At 43.7% G+C, this 19,155-nt stretch overlaps 1 protein-coding gene across 10 annotated transcripts in view; it reads left to right on the forward strand.

Annotated features, from left to right (window-relative positions):
* USP12 (ubiquitin specific peptidase 12) overlaps positions 1-19,155 on the forward strand; it is a 56,568-nt gene that overhangs the window by 610 nt on the left and 36,803 nt on the right. For 3 of the 10 annotated variants that reach the window (XM_081549410.1, XM_081549413.1, XM_081549418.1), the window contains exons 1-3: positions 17,180-17,260; positions 17,488-17,596; positions 18,019-18,085. The exons of 2 other annotated variants lie outside the window; for them this stretch is intronic. Coding sequence is in view for 2 of the 8 variants with exons in the window: in XM_081549409.1 (XP_081405535.1) it covers positions 17,213-17,260; positions 17,488-17,588; positions 18,019-18,085 (216 nt within the window). In the remaining 6 variants the exon portion in view is untranslated. Of the gene's footprint in view, positions 1-17,179; positions 17,261-17,487; positions 17,597-18,018; positions 18,086-19,155 lie in introns of those variants that run through there. 5 more of the 10 variants (XM_081549411.1, XM_081549417.1, XM_081549409.1 and 2 more) reach the window with 4 other exon arrangements.

Raw genomic sequence — 19,155 nt, forward strand, 5'->3', positions numbered from 1 at the left:
GGTGTGTGTGTGTGCGCGAAGGGGGAAACTTTCAAATGCTGTTGAAACTGACCCTCCCGTTCCCCACTGTGTCTCCTCCTCGGAGGGGACCGAGCTCCCCGATTTGCAGCCGGAGAGTCTCGTCTGGGAATGCCCGCCGATCCTGAGAACAGCTTAAGCGTTCCTATCGTTTGTTTACTTGAACGCACCAGACGCATCGGTGTGTGACTTGAAAGTATTTCTGTGCGGGAACTGGCGGCAGCACCGCTGTCTTGTGTCGTGTCGGGGGCTTTTAAGTAGAAGGGGAAAAGAGCTTCAGGGGAAAAGAGCTTCAGGGGAAAAGAGCTCCTGCCTCGTGGACAAGTCCCGAGTTAAGCAGAGCGAGCGTGCGTTTAAATCGGGTGTTCTGTGCGTGGCCGGGGGACCCGTTGTTACTCCACACAGTGGGGGCGAATTCGTTTCCTTAGCTCCTCATGGCTTTAACATCTAGCGATCTCTCTGGCGATCTTAGTTGTGAGCCGTCTCAGAAAAAAAAAAAAAGTTATTCTTCTACCACGTGGGCCTAGCGATCACGTTTACTAAAGACTCCTGAAGTCTTTCCTTCTGTTTTACGCCTTCCCAGCCCTTTTTGTGCATGTGGGAGATTCCCCCCGCCCCCCACCAGCTGTCTTCCTCGTATGGGTGGTACATTTTCTGTACCTTTCTTTAAGGAGCGGCGAATCCGATCGGAAAGATGGCTTTTAGCCGCAGATTTCTGAGCTGCACCCTGAGAAACAGTATTTTAAAAAATGGCTGAAATCAGGTGGGATTAAAATCTACAGTATTAAAGGCATCACGCTGAAGAATAAATCATGAAGAGTCCATTTCCTCAAGTGGATGTTTTCCTCGCACGGTTCACATTTTAGGAAAGCACTGATGTTAAAGGGACCGTATTAAAGGGTGATTTCCAAGGGTCAGGTAGATTAATTACGTTTAGATGTGCCAGTTATCATCTTACTCCGTTTCAGAAGGAATGTGATAATTAAGTCTTTGAAAATGATAATCTCGCCAGATTGCTGAGCCTGCACAGATTGCCGGGTCATGGTTCCCTGTCATAGTCTAGAGTTTCTGGAGAGATGTGTCGGTCTTTACTGACTGCTCATCCACTCCAGTATTTCAGGTATACAATTAGCACCTATTTTGTGCAGGAGGGTGTGCTGAGTGCTGGGGATACAGCAGCGGGCAAGTGGGACTCTTGCTTTCACGGTTGTTTACCTTCTAGTTAAGGGAAACAAGCGTCATTCACGTCAACGAATTAATAGATGCCCTAGTCACATTAAGAAAATGAGGCAGAGCAATTTGCCACGTCAAACACTGAGTAAGTGGGATCTTGATCTCAAGAACCCTATACTCTAGAGTTCTTTCTAGGGCTTCTGCTCTGGTGTATTAATTGCATGTGGTATGATGTGTGTATTGTTGGCAGATACAGAAACATCAGTGCTCAGCCAAATGAGATTGCTCCTGAAGCAGTGTTAAAATTGGGTGTGTCAGTGTTCATATTTGAATAAAAGCTCTGATGCTGTCCAAGATAGGGCTGATAATCTCAAAGTAGCCTGCGATCTTTTGCTTAAGGAGCACTTCAGCCTATCTTTTGAGATATCACCAAGTTGACAACCAAGAAAAGCAAAGTATTTACCTGTGTGCCTTTGTGGATTTCTGGCTCATTCAGAGCTCTCTCTCAAGCAGGTAGCTTTACTTGAATAATCTTACACCTGTCCATCCCCAGCCTTCATTCCCACTCATGTCTTTTCACAGCATTTTTGTAATCTCAGTGATACTTCCCACACGAGCTGTGTTGTAAAGTTTTCTCTTATTGCCTTATTACAATAGATTGTGAAGGCCTTAAGCAGAGGGACTGTTGTTTATTTGTGCAGTTTGGTAGAGCACTACCTTTTGCGGACAGTCACAGTTTCTCCGGGTCCCTCCCGTCGCATGGCAATGTCTGGGGGGAGTGAGTTTGGCTAAACGTGGCTGAGATTGAGATTGTGTGTTGGGTGGTGGGAGGAGGGGGCTGGATCTCTCCGAGAATCAGCAGCTGTGAAAACGTGTATAATGAGTTGGCATTTTATTCTATAAATAATAAAGTTGACAGAATTTTATTTCATCTATTTTATTTCAACATAAGGCACTTGGGCAAATCAGCAGTCCCTTGATTGGATTAAGTACCTGTTAAAAGCGAATCTCTTCCGAAGTGTTTTCTCCTGGATCACTGTTCTGCTGGCATGGGGATGTCAGTCAAGTTTGTTGCTCTTAAGTCAATGTTACAGCCTGATTGAATGAGGGATTGCTTTTAGGCTGCAGGGAATCCATCTGCAGGGTGCCTCTAGAAACCCCTCTTACTTATGATGTCCAGGAAGTAATTTCAGTATCACATGGTGCTTGTTTTGCTACCAAAGTAGCTTCTGACTTGAGGGCCTGGCACAGAGTAGCTACCTAATATTTAATATTATACTTCATCATGGTGAAATAATGGGAAAGTGACAAATGCATGTAGAGGGGCGGCCTGCATTTTGAAATCGAAGTGAAGTTGTAGAGCAGCTTGTAGCGGCCGGGACCAGGTGACTACGCGGGTCTGGGCTGTCAGGAAGCACAGTGGTGGAGGCTCCAGGGATGTGAGAGGCATCTAGGCTTATTTGGGTTGTAGGAGTCCTGGCTGGGGAGGGGGTGTGGGCCAGGGCTTGAATAAAGGAGAAGTTGTTGCAAAGGAAGGTGGTAGGCGGTGGGGTGGCCTGGCTCCTTGCCTGTCCCCAGTCCCTGGGGTCAGCTAGGTCCCCTGGAACATGGGACCGCTGAGTCAAGACCACAGTCTGCAGCTTGGTGTCTGACAGGTTTGCTTCAAAAAAGGTGTGGGAATCTTGAAACTGACTGTACTTACTGCAGGAAAGTCACAGGTGAGACTGGTTACCTGTCTTTTCCTATTGAGTCTCACTGGGGTCACTCCTGCATGGTGCCTTGTTCATGGGGGATGAGGATGGGGGGTAGGCTCTTTTTGTAGTCTGAATATTCTATTAAATAATAACATTCTGTGTTCCTTCTCAGGAAATAGGGTGGATGTGCTGTGCTTAGTTGCTCAGTCATGTCTGACTCTGCAACCCTGTGCCCATGGCGATTCTCCAGGCAAGAAGACTGGAGTGGGTTCCCATTCCCTTCTCCAGGGGATCTTCCCAACCCAGGGATGGAACCCAGGTCTCCTGCATTGCAGGCAGATTCTTTACCATCTGAGCCACCAGGGAAGGGTGGATGTAGTTCTTTTATTAGCGAAATATTTAATTAATTTTTATCTATATTTTAGTAGTAAAATTCGTGTTTCTGTGGCAGGAATATTTAAAGTGAGTTGCTATTGGTTTTCTAATTTTGTTGTTATTAATGTTAACTTAGGAGGGATGAAAACTTCAAAAATAAGGAGTTTTCTGTCATATAAATGGTTGGATAGGGAATGTTTGAACATGAGTTTGGGGACCTTAGTGGATAAATCGTTTAGAATAAGTTGTATTTAAGCCAGCTGATCTTTTGAATTTGGCCAGAATACATACTGGACATAAAAAAATTAATATTCTCATTATATAAAATTTGGAAAATATTCTATTAAAAAGAGTTTGGAAACTCTGAAGGCAGCAGAAAATAATTTATTTTACCTCCCAGAGCTTGTTTTGTCCTTTTTTAAAAAAAATTATTTATTTTTGGCTGCGCCGGGTCTTTGTTGCTGCCCGAGGGCTTTCTCTAGTTGTGCCGCACAGACTTCTCATTGTGGTGGCTTCTCTTGTTGCGAAGCCACAACTCAGAAGTTGTGGTGCATGGGCTTTAGTTGCCTGAGGCACGTGAGATCTTCCACCATCAGGAGTCGAGCCCTCGAACCTGTGTCTCCTGTATTGGCAGGCAGATTCTTTACCACTGAGCGACCAGCCTCCCTTTAAAGTCAGATTTACTGAAGCTTTCCTGAAAGTTTTACTGTCTCCAGAAAGATTATGTAAGCATTTGTTTATTTAGCATTAATTCGTTTCCAGAAATCTTCATTTTTTAGATTTAAACAATTTGATTTTGTTTTGATTTCTCTCTCAGTACCTCTGTTCTAAAAGCTTAATATAATATTTTATAATGTGTCCTACCGCATGGTATAATTAAAAAGAGCAGTTGAACCAGAAGGAAAACTCTAGTCCAGCTTTTGACATTTAGATCAGCGCATATGGGAAAGTCTCTTAAAACTTTCCAAGTGCATTTTTCTCATCTGTAAAATAAGGGGTTGGACTAGACACTAATAAATATTCCTTCTGTGTTTGTTTCCTTCTAGATCTAAAACTCAGTATTCTCTGATCCTTTTAGAATTTATAAATGACTGTTGATTTCATCATTTTGGGAATGTTAATCATGTTTAATTAATTAATTTTACTGTTACTTTTTTGACCCCCTTCACTCAATCCTCTCCACACTCCACCCTTGTCGCCTCTGGCAACCACCACTCTTGTTTTCTGTATCTGTGAGCCTTTTTTTTTTTTTAAGATGCCAGTATAAGTGAGCTTATATGGTATTTGTCTTTGACTTATTTCACTTAGCGTAATAATGGTAATATCCATTCATGTTGTTGGAAATGGCAAGATTATTTTTTTGGTGGTTGAGTAACATTCCATTGTATACATATACCTCATGTTCTTTATTCATTCATGCATTGATGAGATTTAGGTTGTTTTTTCTAAATCTTGGCTATTGTAAATAGTGCTGCACTGAACATAGGGGTCCATTTATCTTTTTGAATTACTGTTCTCATTTTATGTGATAAATATCCAGAAGAGGAATTGCTGGATCATATGGTAGTTCTATTTTTAATTTTTTGAGGAGCCTCCATATTGTTTTCCATAGTTGCTGTATCAACTTACATTCCTGCCAACAGTGAGCAGGATTCTCTTTTCTCCACATCCCCACCAACACTTGTTATTTTTTGTCTTTTTGACACATTGTAACAGGTGTGAGGTGCTACCTCCTTGTGGTTTTGATTTGTATTTCCCTGATGATTAATGATGTAGAGTATCTTTTCATGTAACTGTTGGCAATGTGTATGTGTTTTTTTCAAAAGATGTCTGTTGAGATCTGCCTTGTTTGTAATCAGATTGGTTTTTTGCTATTGATTTGTATTAGTTCTTTCATATATTTTGGATTTTAGTCCCTTATCAGATATATGATTTATAGTAGTTTCTCCCGTTCAGTAGGTTGCATCTGATCATGTTTTAAATAATATGAAGAGCATGGAATTAGATATAGTTAAATATGGATTATACCTAGTTTGCTCGTTTTTAAAAAATATGTTGTGGAATTTATGGAAAATTATGGTCCAAAGTAAATGTTTCTTCTTTCAAAAGCATTTAGTGGAGGTTAGCGATATCACCATTTTATTCATTAAGGGGCTCAATCCACATAGCTGTTTACTTATTTTTGACATTTTCCTTTTCCGATACCATTTTTTAAAGTAAGATTTTTGAATTGCTGCCCTTTTTGAGGGCTTCCTTGGTGGCTCAGATGGTAAGGAATCTCATGGACAAAGGAGCCTTTCCATCCATGGGGTTGGAAAGAGTCGGACACGACTGAGCGACTGAGTAGGCACAGGCCCTTTTTGAGATTCCACATTTATTTTCATGGGTGTGAGTGTGATCTTAGACAAATTAGTTCTCTGTACCATGGTTTTCTTATCTGTAAAATGGGGGTGAAATAACATCCACTTGATCGGGTTCTAGAATGGTACTGGCCCATGATTAATCATCTATTGTGTTTGTAGTTATTATTATTACCTTCGTAAAGTGGTTTGCTCCCCTCCATGAGGTAAGGATTCATTGGCACTTCTAGTTAATGTCAGGTTGGCAAATACTAGTAACCAAATGGAAGTCTTTTAAATAAAATGCAGTTATTTTAGTTCCTTTTCATCATAAGAAACACGAGTTTATTAATAGTATATGCTTCTGAGAAAGCACACATTTATTTTGAAGTTAAGTGGGTTAGATCATAATATTCAAACTAAGAACATGGATTGTCTTTTTTCCCGTTTTGAGTAGTTTGTGGGAACTACTGCTTTTGTCTGGGAATAAAAGTGTTCTAAATTTGCGACATTCTCAAACATGTTTGAGAAGTTTAGATAAGAAAATTCTTATTTTTTATACTGAAAAAAAGCACACCAACTTGTCATCATTGGTAGAATGAAGTTTGTGTTTTAAAGTCAGCTTCAGGCCTTATTTCCTTTTGGATTTTCCTGTTCTTTCCTGGGGCCACATGGTTGCACTTGATTCCTTCCTGCCTCGGTCCCCTACCAGGGTAATACCTCTTGTTGGCCTGCGGTGCAGTTACTGAACCTGCTTTTCCAAGAGGATTGTTGAAATATCTGTAAAATGCTTTGTGTTGGAAGAAAAAGGTAAATGCTAGGTATAACGGTGAGTTATATGGGATACTGAATCAATAATCCAGAGACCCAGTACTGTTGAAAATACCCATATAGAAGTCATCATCATTTAAAACCTTATGCACAGAATTTTTATTAGAAGGAGATGAGAGAGATGGTTTGTATACATAATTCATCTTGGAAGAAAAAACCCTGAAGTCTACTTTCCCAGAAGTACTCAAATCAAGAAGAAATTTGTGATGGTGTGAAGTACATGATATTTAATACAGAATGTAATTTTGTGAGTGGCTGTGGGTCTTCATAATCCTGTGTGTTCACTGGCTTATCCTTTGCTGCTGTGGCTTCCAAAGAAAGATCAGCTTTTTCTCAGAGTTGTGTGACGTCTACAGAATGATGCTGAAGCTTGCTTAGGACCTCCGTCTGTAATAATCCACACATTGAAAGCTGCAGGCCAGTAAAAATTTGTTTCCAGCTCAGAACAAGAAGTGGATGTTTTTCCAGTGCCAACTGACAGATGTTCTTATTGAAATGCTTCATAGGTTCAGGGACCGACCCTGCATTTCCTACTTGTGAATAGTGGTCTCATCATGGTATATTTTAAAGGAGTTAGAATATTGTTGCCTTTGATTTTATTTTAGTGCTTTTTCTTTCAGTGACCTAAGCCAGGCTTCTTCCTGATACTAAGTGTGTAAATGCTTTTCATGGAAGGCGTGATGGATTTATTCTTTTTAAGCTAATAGAGATGTGTTCTTCCCCGCCCACCTCCCCACCCCCCCTCGTAAAGAGTGCCTTTTCTTCATAAGTGCTTTGAGGAGGTATTCACGGGGACCTGCATGCTGTCAGGGTGCACGCGGTACTGAGAATACGGAGATGAGTGTGATGAGCTCTGGTCTCATAAGAGCTTCCCGTTCATTGTGTCCCGAATAGGTCATAGTTGTGCCCAGAGAGAAATCCTCTTGGCTTCTGGGCAACCAGGAGCTGTCTGGATTGACCAGAGACCCTTGACCAATTGCATACAGAAAAAAACCAGCCTGCCAGTGCAGGAGACATAAGAGACGTGGGTTCAGTCCCTGGGTCGGGAAGATCTCCTGGAGAAGGAAATGGCAACCCACTCCAGTATTCTTGCCTGGAGAATCCCATGGACAGAGGAGCCTGGTGGGCTACAGTCCAGGGGGCCACAAAGAGTCGGACACGACTGAAGCGACTCAGCAGACAAGTACGCATGAGAATAGTCTTACCTGTATGTTCCTGTGGGCTCCACACTTAGTATTCACTGTCTGTGTGTGCCACGATGAAAGAGGTTGGGAAGGAGGCCAGACGTATACAGCACATCAGGAGTGAGTAATAATCAGTGTGTGAAAGAAGAAGTGGTCATTTCTCCCTGGGAGAGAGATGAGGGCTTCAGGAGGAAACCTCTCGGAAGAGATCGGAACTTGGTGCTGTTGCTGTTGTTCAGTCGCTCAGTTGTGTCCGACTCCTTGCGATCCCATGGACTGCAGCACGCCAGGCTTCCCTGTCCTCCGGTATCTCCCGGAATTTGCTCAAATTCATGTCCATTGAGTCAGTGATGCTATGGAACCATCTCATCCCCTGCCGCCCCCTTCTCTTGCCCTCAGTCTTTCCCAGCATCAGGGTCTTTTCCAGTGAGTCGGCTCTTTGCATCAGGTGGCCAAAGTATTGGAGCTTCAGTTTCAGCATCAGTCCTTCCAGTGAATATTCAGGGTTGAATTTAGTGCAAGGAAGTCAGTCATTGTGTGGGCAGGAAGAGAGGGGATTCCAGTGGTGATCCCAGAGCTGCAGCCTCCTGGGATCTGCATTTATCCTAAGAAGGTGTAAGTTCAGAGGAGAGTTGGGATAAAGGTGCAGTGGAATTGATAAAGGTATGTTGGTAAATTTTACTGCATTGATTGTTAAAAAGTTGTATATAAAAAAAGATGGTGACAATAACATGATGAAGTAGAAGGGACTATTTAATGGTAGTTAAAAACTTGTTTCAAATCTTGTCCCCTATCCAAAAAACCTCCCTAAAAACAGTGTTAGAAAATTTAAATTTGTATATGCATGGTAAAAATTAAGGCTAAATATATACCTACATAAGAAATGAATTTTCTTGCTTCCAAACTAGCTGAAACTTTTATCACTCAAATTCTGAGGGCAGGAAAATAGGAAAGATAAGATTAAAAAAAAAAAAGAAGAAGATAAACAGAAAACCAAAGTAAAATTGAAGAAATAAGTTGTTTTATTAAGTATAATAAATCTAAATGGATTAAATTCATCTGTATTATAGTGAAGGAACTATCAGATAACATAAAGAACAAAATATTGCTTAAAAACAAACCTTTGTAAAACAAAAGGACAGTGTATATAACAATAGCACAATACTGTCACCACCTCTAAGAACTTAATGTACAGGTAGCTTTTCTAGGTATTTTAAGATCGTTTAGTCCTTTTTTTGTTAGCCTCGTACTCCTTCTCACATCTGTCATCTTGAAGATCCTTTTCAGAGCGAGGAAAGCTCAGGGAATATTAGCCCCACTTTCACAGAGTACAAAAACAAGCTTCAAGTCTTCCCCAAAGCGACTAGGGGTGAGATCCATGTTTCTTGACTCCCTAGTCCGTGACGGTATCTACAAGGCAATTATGTTGCCTCTTTCATGGTTGAGATAAAATTGTTTTTCTTTCCTTTTTAAACAAGAATTTGGGAATTTCTTTGTCCCTAATTTCTAAGCTTTCTGTGTGTGTGTGTGTGTGTGTGTGTGTGTGTGTGTGTGTGTGTGTGTGTGTGTGTGTGTGTGTGTGTGTGTGTGTGTGTAGCTTTGAGTCCCACTCCACTTACTAATTGTGTGTATTTGGATGGACCACTTACAGTGAGATGGAATCATCCTCCCCATTAGATCAATGAGAGAATGCCCATGAAGGGAGATGATCCACATGGAACTGCTTTCTTTGTGCTGGAAACATAAATGGAGATCCCCGTGGTGGTTGGTGGTGGGCATTCGTCCTCAGGGGCAGAGGGCGGGGCGCGTCCTGCCGCGTGGGCTCCCAGGTTCCCTTTGACGAAGTAGAGGTCAGTGCAGAGTTTGAAAATGAGTATTTTAGTGATCGTGGTCTTGCGGTGCTCAGGTCACTGATGAAGCACAGTTTTAGGTTTTTTTTTCATAAAAAAAGTCTTTTTGAGGTGTTAGGAATTTATGGTTCACAGAGTTTTTTTTTCTTTTTCTAATGAGATATCTGTGAGCTTGGTTCTCCTACAACATGCAGGTCTTTGCCAAATTATTTGTGCTGTGAGGGAGCAGTTTGCTTGTGATGTCAGCTAACTTCTTGTCATTTCCTTTTAGTGACATTTTTTTTTTTTAAGGTCTAAAATTATAGTGACTCAATCGTGTTAACCTCTATAGTATTCTTCCACCTGGGTTTTTCAGGAATGCCTGAAAAGAGTAATTCTTTAGTAATTCTTTCAAATTAGGATTGCAGAAAGAGAGCCCATCAGGGCACAAAGAAAGGAAGCGGTGGAGTAAGTCCTGGGGGCAAGGAAAGAAGAAAATGAGAGCCCCTTATTCTCTGGAGTGGAAAATATGTTATAATGTGAGATCCTGTAGACAAAAACATTTTCTCTGCTCTGAACCTCAGTCCAGAAAGCCAGCCACTGTCATTTTGAAGAATTTTTTTTTTTCTTTTTTCCCTAGAATGTTGTTCCACAGTTTTTTTGTTTTGTTTTGTTTTTTTGGTTTGTTTGCTTTCCCTGATGTTGGGACGATTCCCTGGTGTTTAATCTGCTTCACGCAGGTGCTCTTCTGCAGGGTGATCAAGGTGGTACCTTGGGGTAGCAGTTGGTACTTTGAAGTTTGCACGAGGAAGATGTGTCTTGAAATAGCAGAGGAAGGGTGTTCTGGTTTCTCCAGAACAAGACAGCATGTTTAGACGGTTTCAGACTTTGGCCGTGAATGACGCGGCTTTGGTTCATCCAGGAGCAGGCGAGGAATGGAAATCAAGTGTTCTCCATGTCCCCTGGAGGGAATCGGGGTTACTAAAGGTGAACAGAAGTCGGAACAGTTTTGAAATGTCAAAGGCTCAGAACTAGATACAGTTGATCAAAAACGAAACCCCAGATACTGTATTAACGACCTCTGCTAGGCAAATTTATTATTTTTGTTTTCGTTAATTTGCATGTCATTCTTTAAAAAGACAGTTCATCTTTTTTTTTTTCTGAGACTAGTTTCTCTAGTTTACTAGTGAGTTTCATTTGTTTTTGCTGCATATTTTAAATCAAAGGAGGCTTATGTCTCCCTCCTCGGGGACGCAGCTAGCCCACAGGACGGTTCCCCTTCCTGGTTAAGCAGGTGCCCTGGGGGCGTGGGTCAGCCCAGCAGGAGAAACCTAGGGGGAGGCACCTGTGAGCTCTCTGGTGGGTTTTCCCTGTGAAAATCCAGCCCTCGCCCCGTGACCACGCTTGCAAATCTGCCTTGTTGTCTTCTTGTTGGAAGGCACTCACACATTGCCCTTTTCGACTGAAAAGACGTACGTGGACTCTCTGACCTTTTCTCATCCCTGCTTGTGGTTTGTTTTTATCTTTGTCCTTTCGAGGTGGCGTGGCTGCCCCTCGTGTGTCCCCCCGCCTCTCACCCGTGGTTGCAGTGTTTCACCCCAGATGTCATCTTCTCTCCTTTTCGCTCCTGGAACTGCGCTGTGGTTTTTATACCACCCCTGTGCGTTGTGTTAGTGATGAGCAGGGTCATCTCTGTGGTACTTTCGAGGCGGGGTGGCTGCCCCTCTCTCTCGTCCTCCCATCTCTCCCCCATGTGTTAGACATTGGGTGGTAGATATGCCTCTGAGGTTGCATAAATTGTTTTGAACTATCAAGATTTTAAAAGGGAGCACTTTGAATGCGTTACTCCACCTCCTCAGCCTTGCTCCTGCTGAGAAGTCAGCTGTCAGTCTTACTGGCATCCCTTCTTAAGTGACTTGTCCTTTCTCTCACGCTGCTCTGAATTTTTTCTCCTTGTCTTTGACTTTCAGCATTTTCACTATCATGTGCCTGGTTGTGGGTCTGTGTATTTATGACCTATAGATTCTTAAATTGGGGTTTATGTTAAATGCCTATACCATTCAGTTGGAAGTTTGGTTTTTTTTTAGGGGGGTACATCTCAGTTATGATATATCAACTTCATAGGCCAGAGTGATTAAATTCATTCAAAATCATTGTGTCTCAACCAAGAATATATTGCTGTAGTTAAATATTACAAACATTCTCACAGAAGACATTCATAAGAAAATTGGAAGCAAACTAAAATGAAATGATAGTATGAATTCCTTTCATGAGTTGTAAATTGGCATGCCTTTAGACTAGCCTTGCTGAGTATTTATGCTACAGATGAAATTGCTTGGTGTGAGCTCTTTGGAAAGGCAGTGCTCTTGAGGGTGTCCTGCATGCTTATTGGATGGTGTATTAGCTTCCTAGGGCTTCTGTAACAGGAGCTGCAAACTGAATGGCTTAGAACAAGGGAAATTTATTGTCTTACAGTCTGGAGGCCAGAGTCCAAGTCCACTGTCTTGACAGTGTACTGCCCCCTTGGAAGGTGCCAGGCTCCCCGCCCCGCCGCCAGCATCTGAGAGCCTCACTTGGAATCTTGAGCCTCAAGTGTCCCATGGCTTGTCGATGGCCACCTTCCCCTGTGTCCCTTCACATTGTTTTTCCTCTGTGCGTGTCTTTGTCTCAATTCCCCTTTTTATAAGGACACCAGTCATACTGAATTGGAGTTCACCTTAGTGACCTCATTCTAGCTTGATTACTTCTGTAAAGACCCAGTTTTTAAATAAGGTCACAATCCACGCTGCTGTGAATTGTCTTACATACATCTTTTTTGCGGGGGGTGCCGCGGGGAGGGACCACAGTTCAGTTCATAACAGATGGCTTAAAGGAACATTGCCATCTCAGTCCTTTCAGAAATCAGATAGGGACTTAAAGAGCTGTAGTTTTTTGGTGGTGAGGGGGGAACAACCAGTTTAAGTGTCTTTTAAACTAACTAGTGTAAATACCTCTAATGCCACTTGCTAGCCAAGATTGACCTCTGCAGTGGTGGACACTTAATATTGCATTAAACCAATGGTGGCTGACATTTTCTGGAAGTGGATGTAGTTGGCTAGCTGTGCGATTTTTTTTTTTTCCTTTGTGATTGATCATTTGCTACCTTCTAGCCAGCTTCCCACTCCCAAGTCTTTCACAGATGTGTGATGTTTTCTTTTAGTTACATGGATACTTACTAAGAAATTTTACTGTCTTACTGATTATAAAAGGAAAAAAAATGTGATGGACAGCAATGTGTAAAGAAGCCAAAAGTCACCAGTGACCCATTAATCATTTACTCGTATTTGATAACATGTTTTTGTATCTCTCCTGGTCTTTTCCATACATGGCAGACATGATTTTTAAAACACAATTTGTGTTATTAAATATGCTCTTCCCATCTTGTGGGTAATTGAGTTAATTATTAATGCTAGTGCTCTCATAGCAGACGTTTTATTTGCTCTTGTATCTTTCTATTCTCTGATGTCTTCGAAACCAAAATATATTTATTTTTGTTGTTTCTCATTCTTTCTACTGACAACCAGAGTTTGGTGTTACAGATTGACAGTTTTGGAGTTTAAAAAGAACCTTTTGACAACCGGCCCTTTACAGTAAGTACATGGTGCAGGGGAGCTAAATCTGAGGTCCCGATATTTCATAGGGATGAGCAGATTCTGAATGAACTCCTTCAGCATCGTGGTTTAGATGGAAGCTCTATGGGAGCTAGTGTATGTTATTATTAATTTGTCCTTCCTTCTGAAAAGCTGCCAAACTGGAATGGCAAGCATTGGAAGAGAGTGGTTACGCAGAAGTCTCCAGCCAACAGACTGACTTCCAAAGGTCTTTTTGAAAGTCAGTCGATTGGTGCTCAGACTCTCCCATGGAAACAGTGTATATAATTCAGTTCCTTAGCCAAACGGACAAGGCCTGCTTTAGCCAGAGTGTTGCTGTGGTTCAGCCACATTATGACATGTGGTTCATGCAGAGGGGCTGCTGTTGCCACCTGGGAAGGTAGGATTCAGCGTCTCATGTTTTTGCCACCTGTTGTTTTTCAAGAAGACTCACTGGGGAAGGTCTTGCACTTCCATAGTGACCTGAGGCGGACCTGACATTGGGGAGGGGGTGTGATGAGGAGGGGGAGCTCTGTGATGTGACCTGTATTGGGCTTTCCCCTCTGCCATGTATTAGTTACAGCTGTGGGCCTGTTGCCTTCACCCCTTGAGTTTATTTTCTGTATAAAGTGGGCCCCACATAATGTGTGTAACAGCTGGGTAGTGCTGACTGCATGCTTGTCATTATTCTAAGCCCTTTGCATACATGAATCCATTAGTTTTCACGGTAGCTCCGTGGGGAGCTGTTGTCGTCCTTTACCGATGGGAAAACTGAAAGTAAAAGTCACTCAGTCGTGTCCAACTCTTTGTGACCCCATGGACTATACAGTCCATGGAATTCTCCAGGCCAGAATACTGGAGTGGGTAGCCGTGCCTTTCTCCAGGGAATATTCCCAACCCAGGGATCAAATCCAGATCTCCTGCATTGCAGGCGGATTCTTTACCAGCTGAGCCACCAGGGAAGCAAACTGAGGTACAAAAAGCTGAAGGAGTTTACCCACCGTTATGCAGACCTAGGGTACAGATCCCTCGAGTCTGGGTCCAGAGTCTTGGTTTATAACTGTCTCACTCAACCACTTGTCCAGAAGCACTGCTCTGAGGTTACTGGGGGGCTCGCTGGTGGCTCAGTGGTAAAACACCCACCTGGCTATGTAGGAGATGTGAATTCGATCCCTGGCTTGGGAAGATCCCCTGGAGAAGGAAATGACAGCCCACTCCAGTGTTCTTGCCCAGGAAATCCCATGGACAGAGGAGCCTGGTGGGCTCGAGTCCATGGGGTTGCAAAGAGTCAGACACAGCTAAGCGGCTGAGCACACACGCACGAGGCTACTAGGAGGAGTAAATGAGACAGCATATCAGGGGTCTGGTTCAGTAAACGTTAGCTCCCTTCTTCAACTCTTTAGTAGTCTTCGAGGAACCCTATGTTTTCATGGCTGACTGTATACTCAATCAAATTATGAATTCCCTGTATCAGTAAGGTAAATTTTAATAACATAGTAGTACCTTGCTTGACCTGTCTGCACATTACCTTCTTATTGCAGGTGGAAATCCTCAGTCAAAATTCAGGCAGTTTTGGGGTGAGTGGAAAGGGAGGGACAGACCCTGGGAAGGGTCTGCCCAGGACATGGTGGAGTCGCTTGGTGTCAGGCATCATAGGCGGCTGGAAAGTCTGAGGCGTCAGAGCACTTGCCGCGGGGGGGTAGGGCCATCTCTCTTTGGTGGTTCTGAGTTATACTTAGCTCTTTCTTAGTTTAGGTTCTAGTGGGAGAAATTAACCTTTCGATTAAAAGTTATGTGTTCAGTAAAGGAATTCTAAGTGGGCAGATTCTGATGGATCATCTCAAAATCAGGGCTTCCTTTGACCTGACAAATCCATTTCTCACCTGTGACAAGCTATGGCAGTTTTCTAATGCTGTCTATCATGTACAACATAGGACCTGTGTGTGACTTCACCTGCATTTATATATATCCTAAGATCCGCTGGAGGAGGGCATGGCAGTTCACTCCAGTATTCTTACCTGGAGAACTCCATGCACAGAGGAGCCTGGTGGGCTGCAGTCCACCAGGGGTCGCAAAGAGGTGGACACAAATGAAGAGACTTAGCACGCACGTACCACATAAAATAATTTAAAGTGGGCCTAGGGCTTCCCTGGTGGCTCAGATGGTAAAGTGTCTGCCTGCAATGCAGGAGACCTGGGTTTGATCCCTGGCCGGGAAGATCCCCTGGAGAAGGAAACGGCAACCCACTCCAGTACCCTTGCCTGGACAATCCAATGGACAGAGGGGCCCTGTAGGCTACAGTTCATGGGGTCGCAGAGAGTCGGACACGATTGAGTGACTTCAGTTGGGTGTATGGAATTGCTGTAGGAAAGCTCTGCCTTTCTAAAGAAGTTTCTGACATTAAATTTTTACCTAAGAACAACTGTTTGAGAAACAATTTTATACACGTGTGTAGCGCAAGCTGGAGGAACCTTATTCCTGTGGTAGAAATATCAGATGTATCAGCGTTATAGAAATTAATCTTCCTCCATTTGATGTAAACTAAGGAAAGCTCTGTTGAATGTGTCTGCAGCTTAAATGTTATATTTTGATCTGCACGCTGAACTTCTTTACCAAAGAAATCATTAATCTGGGCAAAGTCCAGCAAAATGTTAACGGTAATAGATAGAGATGTGTAATGTGTTCAGTTGGAGCAAACTGAAAAGAATTAAAGGTGCAGTTGTGCTTGGGAAGATAATGACATAAGGTGTAGAATGTGAACACAAGGCTGCGGGGCCTGTTCTCGTCTCACCTGGGGCCCTTTGGGACTGAAAGGTATGCTGACACCTGGCCCACACCATCTCAGGCAGAGCAGGGCACCGTGGTCCTCCTGCAGGCTGAACGTCGATCTCTCTGTTGTATCCTGGGGTTCCAGAATCAGTGTTTCTTTAAACTCAAGAGACGGAATGATGGCAAAACTCAAGGGGCAAACACTGCACAAATTGTGACAAATGTAGAGCTTCAGAACTGAAGATCGTCACAAAGTTCACAGGAAATGCGCTTGTCACCGAGCAGATCCACTGCCAGGTGAGGCTCTGATGAGAACTGACCTCTGGCCAGGGCATCAACCGCAGCCTTGCAGAGGGCACAGGTTGGAGGGGCCTGGCTTTTGGCCGGCTGTCTGTAGGAGACAACCCTCAGCACTGAGAGATCGCCTCCAGTTCCTGGCTGTGGGCCCTCTCGTCTGTGGGACCCCTCCTCCGTGTAGCCCTCCCCACCACGTGGCCCCGCTCTGTCCTGGGATGGTCCTCTCAGTGCCTGGCAGCCTGTTCCTTCAGAGCCAGTCAGTGAGTCAGACAGCACGCCAGGGAGTGGTGCAGAGTCTTCTACCACCAAAGAATCGTCCCACAACCTTCATCAGATTCTGTTGGTTAGAAGCAAGTTGCCGGCCCTTCCTGCGTTCGAGGGGAGCCCTTTAACTCTGTCCACCACAGTGATGCCTTCCCAGCAGCTTGTCAGGGTGAAGCCAGCCTGACTGAGGCCTGTTTCTCCCCTTGGCGTGGTTAATGTCCTGCTTGTGATTATTTTCTGTGAAGGGGCCGCCTCTTTCTAAATGAATCCGTTATCTGAATCACTTCTTCGGCAGTTCATCGTGTTTCCCATTCTGTTTTAACCAAGTGCGGTCTTCTTTCCTAAAGAAAAACATGTCTCTCAGGTAGACGCTTCATGTGGCGTGCCGCTGTGCCCAGAGCGTCTCTTGACCAGCCTGTGTCTTCTTCCTTCCCACCTGCTGTACACCTCCTGGGTTATTTTGAGGCACATCCCAGGTACCATGTTATCACTGAAATTAACTTTTCCTGTTGGGCCCTGGTTCTCCTCTCCAACACTGTGGGTTCCCTGCAAATAGGGATCGCCTCATCCACATCTTGCTTTGTCCTGGTGGTGCCACGTGGATAGGCAGCCACACACACATGTGCAAAGTCATTTCAGAATCCTCGTTGCTTTCCACATGGACCTGTGATGGTGAAGCAGTCCTTTGATAACAAGACTCCGCAGTAACTCAGGCCTGCGGTGGGAGGATTCCTAGATGGAATCCTGCCTGAGTTCCAGCCGAAAGGAACCCTGTTCACACAAAGCTCGTGTGTTCTGGGTGGGGGAGACATGTGTCCTAGCCCCCTCCCCAGCGCTCTCCTGGCTGCACTTGCTGATGTATGGTTGTTTCCTCCGTAGAGACCAGCAGATATCTTAGGATTTGTGTATTTCATTGACCTCAGTGGCTAAGTGTTTATGTAAATGTTTGGAGGTGCAGCTGATACCATAAAGCGTTACCTGTATTCAGTTTATAAATTTTGTTACACTTAGAGATCTGAGATAAAAAAAAAAACAAGCTGTGAATGTTTTCATTCATTTTATGATGCCGCTTCGTTCATCTTCAGGCTGCTTGTAGGTGCCTCGAGCAGCAGCGTTTTTTGCTGATGTCTCTGTGTCATCTGGTCCAGCTGGTCCGCACAGCATCTCCTCTCTCGTTAAAGTGCATGTAAGCATGTAAGTCTCTCTTTATGATGCTGGTGGACACTGTGGCTTGGGATGGCATTCCTGTTCACAGAATATGGACCACTGTTTTTTGTCTGCTCGTTTGCTGGTATCCCCACATAATATATCACTGATTGCTGACCTAGTCTCTCCTTTATAAAAGTGATTTTTTAAAGACTATTTATTTTATTTATTTGGCTGCACTGGGTCTTAGTTTGGGCATGTGGCATCTAGTTCTCAGACCAGGGATCGAACCTGGACTCCCTGCATTGGGAGCTTGGAGTCTTAGCCACTGGACCCCCAGGACAGTTCCCTAAAAACATGATTTTAAAGCTTCTTTGTTATAATCTCCATCATGTTCTGTAATGAGATCACATCTCTAACATAATGAAGTTATGTTCAAGTTGTGTTCAAGTTCCTTACTTTTTCTCTAGAGGAATTAGAATTACCGTTTGTTGGGGTTGTTTCAGACTTCCTCGGCTTACTCTTCGCTGTTCAGAGGTAAGTAACTGTGAGAGTATTTTCGGTAGTAGGAGAGACTTCAGGGGGCCTGGATGGGAAGCAGGCCCCTCTTCTCTGGGATTTGGGAGAGGGGGCACCGTGTCTGATCAGGTGATGTGCTCACCCTTGAATCACGTTTCCCTCCTCAGACTGAATAGGGGAGACCTGTTCCCTGCCTCTGTCTGTGTCAGTTTCAGAGTATAATGGAAGATGGTTCTAGACGGCAAACCAAATATGATAAGGATATTTCTGAAGTCGAGTCACCTTTGGTCTGAACATTGCTTCTCTCCATGTTCTATCCCATGGGAATCAGCATCGCTTTAAAGAGTGGTCCTTTAGTCCTTTTCTTTGGAGTGTGGTGACACAGTCATAGTGTGACTAATAAAATAAGTTTTCAAATTTGTTCTAATTTATAAAAACTATTTTGAAGTAGATAATGGATCTATGAGTTTCTTTTACATTTCTGGATGTAATAAGAAAGCGTTTTGTTGGAAGTGACTGCAGGGAACAGTGGTCTGAGTGGAACAGCCTTTGCTGTGAGTTGCGCGTTTCCGCTGAGATTGGTTTAGCACCGAGAAGAACTCCTTTCGTGACTGTAGATGTTTATTTATTAGCAGAGCTTGTTATAGGATTTAGATATATTAGTATTGTGTGGAGAGCAGACTACTGGAAGTTATATCATACTTGCTAATATAAAAACTCTTACTTTATACGAGATCCACTATAAAGGACCCTGTAGCCAGTGTGAGCACACGCATGCCCGCTTCTTCAGTGGCACAGTCTGTGGGGCCACAGAAAGGTGTGTCTGTGTGCGTGTGCTGAGTAGCTGTTGGTGCTTCGTCTGTTAAACTGCAATAGAGCTAGAGGGTAAGCGGCGTTACCGATGCGCCAGATCCTTTGAGGGATTCCTAGAGAGCTAGAAAATAGTGACGGGAAAGAAAAGAACCAACAAACAGAGCAGCCAGCCGTGGTCCTCCCCAGAGAGCCCCTGTGGAAGCTTGAACTTGGAATCTGCCGTTCATGGTCGGCTGTGGCTGTGTCGCCGTCACCATGGTAATCGTGTTTAGCCT

Source organism: Giraffa tippelskirchi, chromosome 12 (assembly GCF_054371585.1).
Source record: "Giraffa tippelskirchi isolate mGirTip1 chromosome 12, T2T-mGirTip1v1.2.pri, whole genome shotgun sequence".
In the NCBI taxonomy this organism is placed as follows: domain Eukaryota; kingdom Metazoa; phylum Chordata; class Mammalia; order Artiodactyla; family Giraffidae; genus Giraffa; species Giraffa tippelskirchi.